This window comes from Brachypodium distachyon, chromosome 2 (assembly GCF_000005505.3).
Source record: "Brachypodium distachyon strain Bd21 chromosome 2, Brachypodium_distachyon_v3.0, whole genome shotgun sequence".
In the NCBI taxonomy this organism is placed as follows: domain Eukaryota; kingdom Viridiplantae; phylum Streptophyta; class Magnoliopsida; order Poales; family Poaceae; genus Brachypodium; species Brachypodium distachyon.
Genome location: NC_016132.3, coordinates 17,407,853 through 17,424,699, shown reverse-complemented (window position 1 = coordinate 17,424,699; position 16,847 = coordinate 17,407,853). Strand labels below are relative to the sequence as shown.

The 16,847-nt window shown below is 45.5% G+C and overlaps 3 protein-coding genes across 3 annotated transcripts; 2 read left to right on the top strand and 1 right to left on the bottom strand.

Moving 5' to 3' along the window:
• The first annotated feature begins 1,340 nt into the window (after nt 1-1,340).
• On the top strand, nt 1,341-5,226 carry LOC100830714 (dolichol-phosphate mannosyltransferase subunit 1). The gene is made up of 10 exons (XM_010232859.3): nt 1,341-1,615; nt 1,730-1,793; nt 2,526-2,609; nt 3,730-3,829; nt 3,937-3,970; nt 4,050-4,126; nt 4,232-4,257; nt 4,404-4,568; nt 4,640-4,754; nt 4,850-5,226. The coding sequence occupies exons 2-10, from the start codon at nt 1,750-1,752 to the stop codon at nt 4,952-4,954; spliced, it is 750 nt and encodes a 249-aa protein (XP_010231161.1). The 5' UTR covers nt 1,341-1,615; nt 1,730-1,749; the 3' UTR covers nt 4,955-5,226.
• A 91-nt stretch (nt 5,227-5,317) lies between these two features.
• Nucleotides 5,318-7,931, bottom strand: LOC106865976. The gene is made up of 2 exons (XM_024459427.1): nt 7,695-7,931; nt 5,318-5,657 (listed from the first exon to the last, which is right to left on the bottom strand). The coding sequence occupies exons 1-2, from the start codon at nt 7,815-7,817 to the stop codon at nt 5,628-5,630; spliced, it is 153 nt and encodes a 50-aa protein (XP_024315195.1). The 5' UTR covers nt 7,818-7,931; the 3' UTR covers nt 5,318-5,627.
• A 2,192-nt stretch (nt 7,932-10,123) lies between these two features.
• LOC100830404 (DIMBOA UDP-glucosyltransferase BX9) lies at nt 10,124-12,423 on the top strand. The gene is made up of 2 exons (XM_014898278.2): nt 10,124-11,178; nt 11,283-12,423. The coding sequence occupies exons 1-2, from the start codon at nt 10,530-10,532 to the stop codon at nt 12,179-12,181; spliced, it is 1,548 nt and encodes a 515-aa protein (XP_014753764.1). The 5' UTR covers nt 10,124-10,529; the 3' UTR covers nt 12,182-12,423.
• The last annotated feature ends 4,424 nt before the right edge of the window (nt 12,424-16,847 follow it).

Here is a 16,847-nt window from a genome sequence, read left to right as displayed (position 1 = left end):
TTCTTTTTTGCAAATTACCACCACTTTCAGGGTAGCGAGTACTCCTGCGCACTGATCCGCTGGTTGATCCCACTTTGACGGAAAAACTGACAGTGGGACCCGCATGTCAGGTCCACACTGGCTCCATGCTGGCCTAGGCGTCCACCGTGGCCGGCGAGCGCCGCAGCAGTGCCAGCATCACAGCGCTAGACGCGAAGTACACGTAGGACTGCCATGACATTGTGGCCCCGCACGACCATCTTCTTCTCCGCCTCCGGCGGAAGCGCCGCCGTGACGCACGTTGCTCCTCCCGCGCCTTCCCTGACTCTGTGCCAAGCCGCCGAGGACTGCCACAACGCTGCAGATCCCATGCCTCCTCTCCGGGGAGCTCCTTCGAGCCGTAGCGAACCCCGTCGCCACCGCTACCTCGCCGTCACCGGGTCTCCACCGACAGCGGCTGCTCTGCCCAAGCCCACTATTCTTCTCGCGGTGAGCGCCTCCTCCTTCTCCCTCTCTCCGTAGTCGATTTGCCGCCCCAGAGCCTGCCTGCGCCTAGCGTTGTCCGCCGCCGCCACGAGGGCTCGCCTCCAGCGAGCAGTTCGACCGCGCCGCCGCCCTCCAGACCCTGCAGACTGACCCGTTAGGCTCGTGCCCCCGTATTGTATCTCTCCCTCACCTTGGCCTCGCCGGATCCGCTTTTCGGCAAAGTTCTGGATGGCGCCGCCGCCGTCGGCCAATCCGTGCGCATCGCGCACGACAAGGCCGCGCACCGATGGCCACGGTGGACGCCTAGGCCAGCGTGGAGCCACCATGGAACTGCTGTCGGTTTTTCCGTCAAAATGGGATCAACCAGCGGATCAGTGCGTGGGAGTACTCGCTGCCCTAAAAGTGGTGATAATTTGCAAAAAAATTACTAAAGTGGTTTTTCTAGACAGTTGTTTCAATTGTGATGGTTTTAAGTAATTTTCTCAACAAACTTATCTCTGAGATCATGCCAGCATGGGAGCCAAAGGAGTAGATAAACCAAGCTCATGGATCCGAGCCTTCAACAACGAGAGAGATCGGAACAGCTTGAAGTCAAAATGTTTTTTTTAACTCTGTTTATTACTGCTGGCCTACACGGATCGGATCGGCCCGGCTTTACATCTTTAGCTAGCAACGGGCCGAGCTCTTTTAAAAACCCTGCCGACACGACTTGCCCGCAATAAAACGTGCGGTGCTGGCCCGCGACCCGCCTTAGGACGTGCCTTGGCCTCGGCACGATTCGGCCCGTTTAGCTTTTCTATTTTGTTTTACAATTCACAGGCAGCCCATCATCTCATTATTTCGGCCCATTCCCTTCCTGATCTGGCCCACTTCCCTGCACCTCCTCCTCCTCCCGAATCTCCCGATCTGGCCCAGCTCTTCCTCCCTCTGCACGAACACGAGCTCCCGTCCCGATCTGCACGAGCACGAGGCCGGCGAGCCGTCTCTCTTCTCTCTTCTCTCTGCCTCTGCCCTGCCCCCACCCGTCTCTCTACTCCCCTCTGCACGATCTGCACGAGCACGCGTCGCTGGCGGAGACTTCCGCACCCGCGCCCGCTGTTCCCCAAGCTGGACGCATCGGCGGTGACCTCCTCGGCGGCGGAGATTTCCGGTAACGGTCTGATCTCCCCATCTTTGCTTCCCCGCGAGTCCTCCTCCAACGATTTCATCGCGTATAGTTGTGATCCTTTGCTTAGATTGGTGCGCTCTGTTTTTTCTTTTGCAGGCGAGGCGGCGATATTTGGGATGGGGGAGAAGGAGATGGAGCACACGGTCGATCGTCTCAACCGGTGAGTGGTGTTCTGTTCACATGTTTTGGTAATTCATGCCTGCTGTACTTCTACTAGTTTGGAGTTGTGACACTAGATCGCTAGTGATGCAAGGAGTAAACTACCCTGCAGTAGTTGCTATTTATGCAGTTACAGTATGGTATCATTATGTGGCAAAAGGAATTGCTTGAACGAGAGTCACGATGTTAATGCTAGTCTCTTGCGTCATGAACTGATAATTGCAGTCTACTGGAGTATAAAATTATAGGCACTTAGTGCTATGAGGCTTTTCTCTTGAACTGCCTTTTCTTGTTGTTATGCTCTGCCTCGAGGAATCTGAATAGAACTGTTTGATGAAACAAGGATACTTATCACTGAACCACCTAATTGAAATGATGTTCTGTGAATTCTGAACCCATAAATGGTGTGTTTCTAGTTTTGTGATCTACTAGCCACAGTTTTCATAACATATCATCGGGTAGGTTGGCGAGACTGAACTGATATTACTTGTAAGCACTGAGATTCTTCATAATTCATACCTTGGTATTATTAGTTTATTAATCTGTTTACATTTCTTACTTCCTATTCCGAAGTAGATTAATGAAGAGAAGTTTGTGGCGCAATGGATCGTCACCTTGCTGTTTCACTTGTTTCTTGCAACAGAACTCACATAGATAAGGCAGTAATAGCACTGTACTAGACTTTTGAAATGCCTACCATGAGTTTAGTATTGATAAGTGTTTAACAATGCAGGCCGGCATACAGCATCATCGTGCCCACCTACAATGAGCGGCTCAACGTCGCCATCATCGTCTACCTCATCTTCAAGCACCTCCCGTAATTCCCCTGCATACGCTCACCTGAGTCGATATGTTCATCCTCTTTTTGTACGCTCATGACTCGAGGTTGTTGTCTTGGGCGGATGGGGTTCGTGATCCAGATAGGTTTTGAGCCGGCTCGATTTTCTGATGTGTAGCTAGACCTGGGACAGGATGCCTCAACAGCAATTGAAAGTTCTATGTTTGATTTACTGGTAATTGTTACGAGATTCACAAGCGCATGCTAAGCAGAGTTTATTATGGCCTTTTAGAACATTCTCCACTCACATAGTAACTGTACAACAATTCCATATTTGCGTTCGATTCAGACCATGAGATATGAGCACTGCCACGTTATCATCTGTGTAGTGGCTAAATTGTATTGGTGCCCTGAGTTCAGTTGAATTGAGTCTCTTTCTGTGTCGTGTGACTTAATTCTGTGAGAAGAACAAATGGCATAAGATTAAGTTAATTGTCATATAGATATTTGAAAACTATATTTTTTATCTTCTCTGTGCTATTTGCTGAAGCTATGCGCAGTTATAAATATACCTGATGCTCTCATCAGGTGCAGCTTCTTTTAGTTACAACCTATCAGCATTCATATCCCAGAGAGACCTAGACACCCTTTATCAATCATCATAGTGCTGGTTGAGTCGATTGCACTAACAAAATTTACAAACCGTATTTCATTTACTATGACAACTGGTTAATAGAAGTACATCCTCTTATTTTTGAGGTTGGGGATCTAAGTATCTCCAAGTCTTGCAAATGTTGGCTCTTTTATATCCACCTTGTCTGAATGGTAATTTTAGAATGTCATCATGCAGGATACTTGTTCTGTAACTTAACACCCTGTTTGTTGTTGCTGCTGTATATGCATATTACATTGTCAGCATTACAACATGTGAATTGCTGCTGTGTACTCGTTTCTTCAGCACAAGAACCTGTTTTTCGTTATTCCTGCATACTCATTTGATTTCGTCAACTCTACAAGCTGTTTTTCGTTGGTTTTGTTTATTTTTCAGCTAAGTGGTTGGACTGTTGGCATATTTCAAATGGCAAGGCTGAAGGCTGTTACCTTAGTTTACTAAATTTTGCCATATTATGAAAACTTAAGCTGTAACTTTCAACTGTAGGGATACCAACTTTGAAATAATTATTGTGGATGATGGAAGCCCTGATGGAACTCAAGACATTATAAAGCAGCTGGAGCAACTATACGGCGAAGATCGTGTTGTAAGTAATTCCACAAAAGTTTTGCTTTTTCACGAGTTTATGCATATATGTGGTGCGGGTTTGGTTAATTATGACTTACTGTGATGTCTTTGACATGATATTACTAGCTACTCCGAGCAAGACCAAAGAAGCTAGGACTTGGTGAGCTTAGCTGCCCATTTCTGCTTATTGTGAATTTTGTTCTTGCTGTTTGTGTTAACGAACAACCGTAAACATTCAGGTACTGCGTATCTACATGGATTAAAACATGCCACGGGTGACTTTGTTGTTATAATGGATGCTGATCTATCTCATCATGTGCAATTCTTCACCTTCTCTTATGTCTGTTATAGTGTTATTTGCATAATCAAGCTGTTCAAATTACTCCTTTTTAGTTGCTAAATAATTTTCAATTTTGAACAGCCAAAGTACTTGCCAAGCTTCATTAGGTAAGAATCATATATTCCAAAGATGCCTTTAAATTTATCCAGCTAGAACTATTTGAGATCTGTGACATGTTTCTTTGCAATATTAGTGCAAAAGTCACAACCTATTTCAGAACCTATATATTAATCATGTTCGTTCCTTTGACCAGGAAGCAAAAGGAAACCGGCGCTGACATTGTAACCGGCACACGTTATGTTAACAACGGTGGTGTCCATGGTTGGAATCTCATGCGCAAATTAACTAGCAGGGGAGCAAATGTTCTAGCACAAACATTACTACAGCCTGGAGCTTCCGATTTGACTGGATCATTTAGGTGTGTTTCGTTTTACTTGAATAGAACAAGATCCTTACGGTTACTGTTATTTGACGTAGCTGATTTCCTAGGCTATATAAGCGAAGTGTTTTGGAAGATTTGATCTCCTCATGCGTCAGCAAGGGATATGTATTCCAAATGGAGATGATTGTTAGGGCTACTAGAAAAAATTATCACATTGAAGAGGTAAGTTTTTACGTTTTGCCAATTCTCATTTGTATTTGTGTAAGGCTGGACGGATGTTATGGCTTTGATAATGAAACCCCCATTGTCCTATCCAGGTCCCAATAACTTTTGTGGACAGGGTCTTTGGAATTTCAAAGCTTGGTGGATCCGAAATAGTTGGATATTTGAAAGGCCTCGTGTATCTGCTGGTGACAACTTAGTGGAAAGACTAATGCCAAAAGGAGACATGGGAAAGATAGAGTAGATAATGCATGACTGTTATAGGACAACTCTATAACATTGCTAATGCTTCCAGACCTATTATTGAATCAGTACACAAGTTATGTTTTATTACTATCCTTCTGAATTGTGTGGCTGCTTGTGTTTTCTGCCACATATATCTTGCCTGAGATGATCGTCCAGAGAATTCATGCTTCAAGTTGAGTAAACTATGATTGGATATCAATGAAAAGCAAGCGGCCATTGAGAACCATGAGTTGGTTACTGACGAACAGTTGATTTGTAGGTCTCATGTATGTAGAGGAGACATAAACAAGAGGCATGAAACTTAAAAACATTTGAGATATTAAAATGATCTGTGATGATAGGGAATAACACTGAGAGGTTAAACATCCTTCACAGTTGCTAAACAAAGAAAATGGTAGTACAATGAAAAGATGACAATTACACCTTATTTTCACAAACGTAGAAATATATTGTGACAGTGGGCATAAAAAAGGATGATCATCTCCCTAAATCATACATCATATTGCCAGGTTTTTACAAAAACAGTCTCGGAAAGCATAATCAGCATGATTCATCAAAAGGCAGGATTGTCTTGTAGGTTCTTTTGGCCGATAATGTCTGACGTCTACACTAACTTGTCGATCCAGTTCAGCCTTCAGATTTCTCCTTTTCTAACTTCTGTAAAGCACTCCCAGAAAAGTTCAAATGTGTTTAATCAGAAGTTAGACAATCAATACAGTACGTAATAGAGAGTAAAATTAATGACAAAACTGGGAGAAACACAAGTTGATGCCACTTGCCAGATCAAATTGATATATGTTTCATCTTTATCTGGAGAATATTGTAATCATTTCCTTTCAGTAGATAGTTTGATTGCATGAATTGTTGAAACAAAACAAATTTACATGTAACCTGTATTGGTGACAGATATATAGGTTTCTTTTATTGTTTAAGTTAGGTAAATAAATAGATTTCCTGTTAGTAAGCCGGAAGTACACTCAAACTGCCTAATCATTCAGACACATTGAAATCTATTCAGACTGAATAGTGTGATTACACTGATCAATTAAATATACTCCCTCCGATCCATATTACTTGTCTCAAATTTGTTCAAATATGGATGTATTTATGTTTAAGAAGCGTCTAGATACATGTAATATTTCGACAAATAATATGGATCGGAGGGAGTACTAAAGCTCCCACGATTAGATAGGGAGTTCCTTCATGACTATACAACCCGCACAAATGTGAGCACGTAATCTCCAAGAACTGACTAACAGTTCAATAAAAATACATCAAAGTCTCAGTCCATCCCAAAGACCAAAATCTTAGATAATTTTGTAGCCTAACATCAGGTATGCTACTCCAGGCACAACTAGGATAGTGCGTTAGACAGAAAAGGAGTATCTAAAGTAAACCCCACTATAATCAAACTAAATATGATGAAGAATATTCAGAAACAAATACAGGTTCTAGATGGTGCTTCAGTAAAAGCAGGGTTTTATGCCCTTTGGTCTAAGCAAACAATTCTACTTAGTGCTTCAGTAAAAGCAGGGTTTTATGCCCTTTGATCTAAGCAAATAATTTTCCACTTCAGAGAGAAGAATATAGAGTACAGAGTATTCAACAAACAACGCAAATAAGTGACTCATAGTAAGTACCTCTACTACTGCAATTCATACCAGCACCACCTTAATGGTGAAAAGGCTAACTTGGTTCCAAAATGAAATAAGCAGCAGTGACATACTAATATCAATAGCTTCGACCCGACACAGCTAGGCAATCCTAGTTTTGTCCATCGTAGAGATAGTGAGGGGCATCCACTATTTTGATAATTAATCACACGCATTCACCCACGCCCTCCCGTGCTAATCCACCAAAGCATCTCATCAAAGGGTTACACTCCATCAATCAATACGATGGAAAAAAATCAATACGATAATTCAACAAAAATTGCTTCAAATTCTCAGTCCATCCAAAACACCAAAATCTTAGACACTCCATCTGATCCATAATAAGTATCGCTGATTTAGTACAAAGTGGATTTTGTAGCCTAACATCAGTATGCCTAGACTGCTAGTCTAGGCACAACAAGGATAGTGCGTTAGACAGAAAAGGAGTATCTAAAATAAACCCCACTATAATCAAGCTAAATATGATGAAGAATATTCAGAAACAAATACAGGTTCTACTTAAGTGCTTCGGTAAAAGCAGGGTTTATGCCCTTTGGTCTAAGCAAATAATTTTCCACTGCAGAGAGTAGAGTATAGAGTAAGGAGTATTTAACAAACAACGCAAATAAGTGATTCATAGTAAGTACTTCTACTACTGCAATTCATACCAACACCACCTTAATGGTGAAAAGGCTGACTTGGTTCCAAAATGAAATAAGCAGCAGTGGCATACTAATATATAGCTTCGACCCAACATAGCCAGGCAATCCTAGTTTTGTTCCATCGTAGATATAGTTGGGGCATCCACTGTTTTGAGAATTAATCACACGCATTCACTCACCCCCTCCCCTCTAATCCACCAAAGCATCTCGTCAAAGGGTTACATTCCATCATCTCGCCAAAGCAGGGGGGGTGATTGGATTTGACACGAAATAGTGGGGGCGAAGTGGAGATGACCTCTCCAGATCAAGGGATCGCACAGCGATGAGTAGACGGGCCAGGTTCATGGGGAGCTAGGGTTTTGGGGGGTGGGGATGCTCACCGATTGTTCGGAGTGCCATGCGAGGCCGCGGTAGACGTTGACGGAGAAGGTGGCGGCCAGGTAGAGCGTCGCCACGCCCAACCCCGCCGTCAGCGCCTTGAACGCCGTGTCCATCACCGCCATCTCCCGCCTCGCCGCTTCTCCTCTCTTCTCTTCCTCGCCTCCGAAGCTCGAGCAGAGAAACCCTCGGCGCGGGATGGCTGCGTGTAGGGGCGTGGTCTGTGACGAAGGGAGAAGCCGGTCTCCTCTCTTCTGTACCATGCGGGCTTACACGCCCGCACCGCGCTGGAACCCAGCTCGGCCCACCAAACTGCGGCCCAACTTGTTCGTTCCTTTTTTGTTCAGTCCTTGTTTCTCCACTAAAAACAAAAGTCATTGTTTCTCAGTAGAACTTCCGTTCCGTGTATATGACCGTTCCGTTCTCTGATCCTTCGCCATTCTACTGACCTTTCTCTCTGATGAACATTCTACCATTTGTTCAAAGGATGAAAATTGCAAAAAAGATGCCTCAATCAGCAACAATTAGTGGTAAACACACTAACCGTGACCTCAATCAGCAAGTAGCTAGTGGCCTGGTGCCTACTGAGGTAGGCATCTTTTTTGGCCTTCAGTACTTGTCCGAGAAGCTGTTTCCTTTCAGTTTCCTTGAGAAACCGCCACTCTTGAAAGTCTAACCAAGTTTGGAGGTCGGCTTCTCGAGGAAGCAGGGGAAAAACAACTTCCCAAAAAGAGCCATAGTCTTTTCGTAGTCTATATGAGGATAGCGTTTTCTCGGTTGGCTTCCGCACAAAAAAAAAAGACTTGTCTGTTGTAAATGTTCTCTTCTTGTCTCCTACTAATAAATAGAAAAGACAGTGCTCATGCATAGTTCATTGAGAAAAATGGTATCTAAACTATCTGATTTTTAGTTAGAGATAAGTTAATTACTCAGACGTTGGATCTGGATCGTGTTTTTTAAGACTCGTGATGAACGACGGAGAGGAAGTAGCAGGGACGTCGTTCCCGTACTAATCCGACGTTTCTGATACCGGCGACTAAGATATAGACACATCCTAAGAAAAAACACCGGTGAAACACAGACACAAGAGTTTCGAGCCCTATAGTGCCCGCCGTCCATCTGATACATGGCTTCATGCTTGACGACGGAAAGAACCCCGGGCACCCCGGCTGATAGCAGCTGTGCCACGGTACAAAGTTCACAAGTCTTAAGCCCACAATCTAAAAGTTAAAACGAGATATCTCCCTCCTTGTCGAGCTAGACATGGAGGGTCCATATCGTATATGGATATTCACTTCCACTAACTGCAGTTGCACATGTGTGTCGTGAAACCATCACCATCTTCTCCTTCTTTTCGAAAAAGACACAAATATATTATAAGGTTTCACCAAAAGTACAAAACACCTCAAACATAATAAAAGGTAGTTTCGCCGCCAGAACAAGCAGATGACGTGTCACTGTCGCCGCTTCCCTATCGCAGCCGGTTTGACCTCGTCGATGACAACAGGGAAGTCTTCGTTCGCGCACGCCTAAGGACCCGCGCCCCAGAGCAGCAGTCGTGCGTTGCCGAATCATTGAGTTGATCTAAAGTTAACTGACACCAAATTTCGCCTTTGTTGCATGCATGACAAGAAACTCTAACCTCGCCGCCCAAGGAGACGATGAAAATCTACGCCAGCGCTTCATCGATTCCGTCCCGACGGATTAACTCAGGGGATTAGAGCTCGTAAAATAAATTTGATCTATTTTCACCTGGCAAGCTACCTCCAAAATGCCACGTGTTTGCGAACCCTTCCTTTTTTTCGGCGGTGAACATGACTAAACATAAGAATCTTACGACCTAAGGAATCAACGCCACCAAGTCTTATATATGCCAGCATCAGCTTAAGTCTTTGTACCATGCATCATCAGTTTTGAGAGAGAGAGAGACAGAGAGAATAAGATAAAAAAATTTGTGTGACACCATTTTTAAAATTGTCCGTCGATGGTTGCATGCTAGTCAAAATTCCAAGCACATGCGCCCAAACAAGATGTTTTACTTGACAAGAGAGCCGGCGGACCAGTCATGAAACTCGATCATACTATATATATGCGTGTAGAAACAAACGAACAAAAACCCGTATGATGTTGCGTCCGTCGCCTATCTCGTCTTGACTTGACCGAATAATAAACATCACGACTCCTTAATTAAGGTCGTACTAAAACTCGAAAACTAGAATGATCTCTCTCCATTGTCATGAGATTTGCATTATTGATTGGAACGATCCGATCTCGATCGTCAGCAGATTATTACTCCAATGTCGGATCAGCACGCCTCTAGTTACATACTAGCTACTTCCTCTGTTTCATAATTCTTGTATCAAATTTTAACAAAAATGAATGTACATATTAAAAAAATGTTTAAATACATGTAATATTTCGATAAGAATTATGAAACGGAGGAGTACATGCATCTGCAGGCATGATCTTCACGAGGTCAACGGAGGAGTCGTCGGTGCGCGCGCGGTGGATACTGATCGCACCGCGCGACGCGCTCTGCTCTCCAGAGCCAATTAATGGTGGTATCAATCCACTTGTCAGACAAATATATAAAGATATATAAATGTTTGTCCCCCCACGTACTGCATCAGTTGAAGGTGAAGCCATGGCTTAGTACGTACAGTACAGGCAATACGACATTCCTTCGAGTCTTGCAGTTGCAGATGGGCGGCAGATTCTCGTAAAAAGTGTTAAGAAGTGTAGATGGGAAGTGTGCAAGTATATATGCACGGAAGCGTGAGCCGGACACGCATCACACGCGGTCGCGCTCCTTGCATCATCACCTAGCTCTCGCTAAAATGGCTAAGCCCGAGCCATGCACTGATGCGGAGACGACCCGGCATGACGGGCCCGTGAAAGCATCAGCAGCCCCGGCGGCGGCGCCCGCGCCACCAACCATGGCGTCGCCGGAGACTAACACAACCACCAACGCGTCCGCGGGCGCCGGCCATGGCGGCGGCCATGGGCGCCACGTGCTGGTGTTCCCGCTGCCGTACCAGGGCCACATCAACCCGATGTTCCGCCTGGCGGGGATCCTCCACGCCAGGGGCTTCGCCGTCACCGTCTTCCACACGCAATTCAACGCCCCCGACCCCGCGCGCCACCCGGAGTACCGCTTCGTGCCCGTCCCCGTCGCCGAGGACTGTGACAAGGGCGTCGTGTCCGGCCCCGGCGCCGGGGAAGGCATCGACGGCGTCGTGTCCCACATCCTGGCGCTCAACGCGGCCTCCGAGTCCCCTTTCCTCGACCGCCTGCGGGCCGTGCTCGAGGAGTACTCCAGGGACGCCGTGTCGTGCCTCGTCGTCGACGGCCACCTGCTGTCCATGGTGCACGTCGCCGCCCGCCTCGCGCTCCCTTCTCTCGTCCTCCGCACCGGCAGCGCCGCCTGCTTCTCCTGCTTCCTTGCCTACCCTTCGCTCATCGCCCAAGGCTATCTCCCCCTCCAAGGCACGTACACATCAACATTTTGATCCTGTGATCACCAGGAATATGTATGTAAAGTCATCAATTTCTTTGGATGGATGGGTCGATCGATCTCAATTAACGTGCAGGGTCGAAGTGGAAGATGGAGGATGAGGTGAGCGAGCTGCCGCCGTACAGGGTGCGGGACCTGATGCGGCTCGGGAAGCACGAGCTGACGCGTGAACTTCTAGCCCGGAGCGTGGCGGCCGTCGACGCCTCCGCGGGGCTCATCCTCAACACGTTCGACGCGCTGGAGCAGCCCGAGCTAGCCAAGCTCCGGCGCGACCTGGGCGGCGGTATCCCGGTGTTCGACGTCGGGCCTCTCCACATGCTTTCCCCATCCGCGGGCGCCTCCAGCAGCCTGCTCCGCGCCGACGGGACGTGCCTGGCATGGCTGGACGCGCACGCGCCGGCGTCCGTGCTCTACGTGAGCTTCGGGAGCCTGGCGTGCATGACCGCCCGGGAGCTCGTGGAGACGGCGTGGGGCATCGCCGGGAGCGGCGTGGCTTTCCTCTGGGTCGTCCGCCCCGGCATGGTGGCCGGCAGCGAAGGCCTAGCCACGATGCCGGAGGGGTTCGAGGAGGCGACCCGGGAGCGGGGGAAGGTGGTGGAGTGGGCGCCGCAGGAGGACGTGCTGCGGCACGCGGCCGTGGGCGGGTTCTGGACGCACAACGGCTGGAACTCGACCACGGAGAGCGTGTGCGAGGGGGTGCCGATGCTCTGCAGGCCGCACTTCGGGGACCAGACCGGGAACGCCAGGTACGTGGAGCACGTCTGGAAAGTGGGCTTCGAGGTCGTTGGGGCCGGGGAGGAGCTCGAGAGGGGGAAAGTTGAGAAGGCAATACGGCGGCTCGTGGTGGAGAAGGACGGGGGAGAGATGAGGGCCAGGGCTGGAGAGCTGAGGAAGAAGGCCGTGGAGTGCACCGGCAAGGGCGGGTCGTCGGATCTCGCCGTCGACGCGCTGGTCAAGCACATGATGTCCTTGTAGAAGAATATTGCTTGCTGCTGCTACGGTTCGTACGTTCCACCTAATTTGATATGCTTTGATCCTCTCTGTGTGTGTGCTGTGTTTTTTTTATGATATCGTTGACAGTGATTATATCAGAGTTTAAGACTGTCAGGTCTGGACGATTTGTTATTTGCTTTTGTAAGGTGGTTGACGCTATTCCCGCGTGTGATTCCGTTGTGTCAGGCATGATACATGCTAACATGCATCCATGCGTTTCTCCCTACAGAGTTTAATGCTCCTCGCATGCCAATCAAGGAAACTCATCGTATGCTAATCAAGAACTTTTTTTATTTGTTGCGGGCATATGCATCGTGTACGGAATCTAGTTTGGACCCCAGTTACATGTCTGTAAAAAATGGTACAGTACGTGGCACAGGGCTCTAATATTTACTACTACCATCCTGGCTAAACGTGAGATATTTTATCTTTGTTCTAAAGTCAAACTTATGAAAATATATTCTAGTAACATATACTTTCTTCGTTCCTTAAAGGATAAAGGATGGCATATTAGATTTCATTAAGACAAGATTTTTAACCACGAATTACTATGTCAATGTGTGATTTATATGATATGAAAATTACTATCGCTAGATTCGTTATCAAAAGTACTTCATGATACTTGTGGTTTCATATCATATAAACCACTTTTTAACATAATAATTTGTGTTCAAAGTCTTGTCTTAATAAAACCTAATATGACATCTTTTAAGGAACGGAGGGAGTACAATGTCAAATAATTATGTCGTGAGCATTCATATCATGACAGATTTAATAAAGCTAATTTATAGTTGTAGATGTTGGTAGAATATATTTTTATAAATTTGGTCAAACTTTAATTTTTTTGATTTACGACAAAACTAGAATATATAATCTTAAAAAGAAGGGAATACTCTCTCCGATCCACACAACTTTGTACCAAATCTAAATCTAAGACACTTATTATGATGGACTGGACACTTATTATGATGGACTGGAGGGGTAGTTGTTATGCTCTGCTACGGTAGCAGGGTATGGAATGTACTCCATTTGTCCACTCTCATAAGATATGTCCGATTTTCCATGATACTCCCGCATTTTCATAAAGAATGGCGTTCACGCTTTTCGAGGTCAAACTTTGACTAATGATTAAATCAATTGCATGTAGATTATATGTTACAAATTTTATATCGTTGGAAAGGTTTTTGAAATACGAATCCGATGATATAATTTCTGTAGCACATAAATTCCTCAAATCATCAGTCTAGTTGTTGGTCAAAGTAAAATCTTAAAATGCGTGTGTGCCATTCTATGTGAAATAGAGGGAGTATATGATTATAATTTTCATTTCTAATATAAAAGTAGTATGAGCTATATAACATAAAATTATTTTAAAGATAAATTCAGTGATATTGTTTTTGGGTACTAAACATATATAGTAGATAAAATTTTAAGCGTCATGTACGGCAGGAGCAAAGCTTAGTTGGGGCCAGACCAGGCTTAAAGAAAAAATTCATATCACTAGGGCGCATACTTGACAGTGACACTACTATAACCTATACATGACATCACATGTTAGATTGGCCCTCGTAGATCTATTCCCGCCGAGGGTGTAAAGCTGTTAATACATGAGCACATTTTGGATGTAGACGCTTGTCACACAACACAAATTTGCAAGAATGCAAAAGTTTGACAAGTTATTTCCCACTTGACCACATTATTTTCAAACTTTTTTTAGTATAACTTGTAACTTTATTCGGACTTCATAATCGTTACAGATATAAGTTTTGGATCATAACCCAAGAAATTACAAAGCAACTCCTATTATAACTAAGAATTACAATGAAAAATCTCTTAAAGACATCTTCTCCACGATATCAGTCTTTGCAACACGAAATTTTGTCGTTGCTTCTGAACAGATACTGCAATTAGACTTGAACGGCAATGCTGTCACTCGTACCCCTGCACAAAGTTTACTACCTTCAAAGGTTTTAAAAAGCCCTTGAGTGGCCAATCCAGAGAGATGGGAAACCATGAGCGTTGAACGTACTTGGGCTGAGGATGATTCCCTAAAAATATAGGTCGTCGAACCACAAGATCTTTACCAGAACACGAAAAAACTCCAAAAGCACACAAGACCATACCGACAAAATCACCAAGACACATGGACATAAACTCATCAGATTCATATGAACAAATCTGCGACGACATAAACTCAAAATCCGCAAGATCGGACGCGTCGAACCTACGGTGAGTAGAACACTCTGGTCCCGTGACACCGCCTGATAAACACCGTCGCAGCGAAGAAAGAATCAGAGTAGCTTTATTCTCAACGGCATGGCACCCTCCGCCCGCCGTACCAAACAGGTCTCAAACATGGAGAAACCCCTCGGGCGAGAATAATTTATTGTCTACCTAAGCCAACGAGAGAAGTGCTCCCCTACCTGTTTTCTCCCTTTTACTCCATAAACTCATGTATACGCGGAGAACTTGATTAAGAAGGAACCATCTCACTGGAATAATTATCTCTTCTCGCCCGATCCACTCCACTACGCTCTGCCACTCATATAAGCACTATAGGACCTATTTGCTCCTTCTAGAAAGCAGGGTGTTTTTGCTCCTTCTAGAAAGGAGGGTGTTTTCCTCCGCATCGAAGGATGGATGCACAATGCAACATTCACTATACGACATGTACCATGGCGTTTTTTCCCAATAAAATAAAATACTCCGTATCTACCTTTGAATAGTCATGGCCATGGCGATTTTTTCAAAGGAATAAGTCACGACCATGCATACTGAACTTTGTATCTTGACATCCTGGTGGCTGGTGTACTTGTACGCGCCAACAAACTTGGACATTCCGCCCAAAGTCCGTATCCACATTTACAAAAAGGAGAAGCTCACGCGTACGGCGTTTTCAAATGACGACGTAAACCATGCATATAACGTGCCTTATCCGGTGACGTCAATTCCCTAATAATTCTATTTTCTCGCAGAGAATATGTCAAGAAAAAACAAAGGATGACACAGCACAAGACTCATAGCCAGGGTGTCATGGTGACAACTCAAGTTTTTTTTTAAAAAAAGGATGACACGAGACCAACTCACACAGTTCTTTTTTCTAAGAAAGCTGGCACCTGTTTTTTTTACTGTAGTGCTGGACGTAGAGAGTTGCATCAGTTTGTGAGACCGAAGGTGGTCTGTGAACCTGTGAGTGAGCTTCCAAGCTGCATCCACGTTATCAAAGGTACCTAGACAGGATAATCCAAGCTACAGTATTAGTTTCAGGTTGGGGTGTTGCTGTTGCCTGTTGGCGTCCTACGACTAATGCCCTGTTCATTATTAATCTCCAAACCTCCACGGTCATGAAGTGCACGGCCAGCTCATGGGTGCCGTAACGTACGTGACGTAGGCTTGCTTACGTACTTCTCGACGGCGATCGGCCGGTCGGTGAACGTTCAGCTTCAGCGCCGCCGCAGGCCCGCAGCGACGTACGGCGAGAAAGACTACTCCCTTCAGCGCCGGGTTTCGCTCCTGAGGTGGTTGTGGTCTCGCTCCAGCAAGTGTTTGTGGAGTGTCGACCGCTTAAGCATCATTCTCTTGCATGTTTTTGCATCATTGTATGACTCTGATGTTCCTTCTTAATGGGAATAGCAGACAAAACTCTTCTGTGTTCTGAAAAAAAAAGATAAAATAAAATAAAAATGTAATCTCTCCGTGGGCCGGCCCAAAGGCGGATCGGTGGGATTTATTTCCGGCCTAATAGGATTTCGGCCCAACTATGGTGACCATGCCTCCGAGGCTCCGGCCTCCCCGTACTGGGCACAAAAGACACCCTAGGGCCTGGGCTGTATTCTGTAGGCCTTGGCTGGGGCAAACTGAAATGGTTATTTAGGCCTAAAAAGATCCCCTCAAAAAAAGAATTAGGCCTAAAAAGAACACTTGAATTAGGACTCGAACCAAAAAAAAGGAAATTAGGATGAGAAGATGTTCAATTTCAACCTACCGAACTCGACTCGTCGCAAATCGTGCAAGTCGTTATTACTCGCTCCATTGTTCTACGCAACGCAGCCGCGCACCGTGCCGTGTTGTGTCTGTCCACTTGAATCACACCGGCTCTTGTGATAATGCAGTCTCGTCAAACACCGTATCACGCCGTGCACCCACACCTTTTGCTCTCAAGTCTGAAGACCTCAGGGTTGAATTTCTCCGTAGACCTGAAGGTTGTTCGCCTCGTTTCTCTGAAGAACAAGTGCTGCGGTTCTTAGCTGCAAGAATGCCGAGGCCAACGAATATTACATCGTACTGTCGCAGCGTCTGCCATCGCCCAAGGTCCCAAGTGGCAATCAACAATCACCGGCCAGGTTTTTTTTTTTAGAACCTAGCAGGAGCTCTGCTTTTTCATTACAGTGGACAAAGAGGTACAAAACTGGTCAAAAAGAAAACAAGCCAGTTACATACAACCGGCTGTTTTGAAAAACAAAAACAACTACTCCCAACATTTCTTCAACAGGAGGGCACACTCTGATCTAACACCAGATGACACTCTGTGCGGTGAAAAACTGCAGTTCTCAAATGTTCGTTGATTTCTTTCCTTCCAAATCTGCCACACCACCATGCTAACCCAAACAATATCAGGATTTTTCTTTCTTGCCTTAAGCTTTAACAA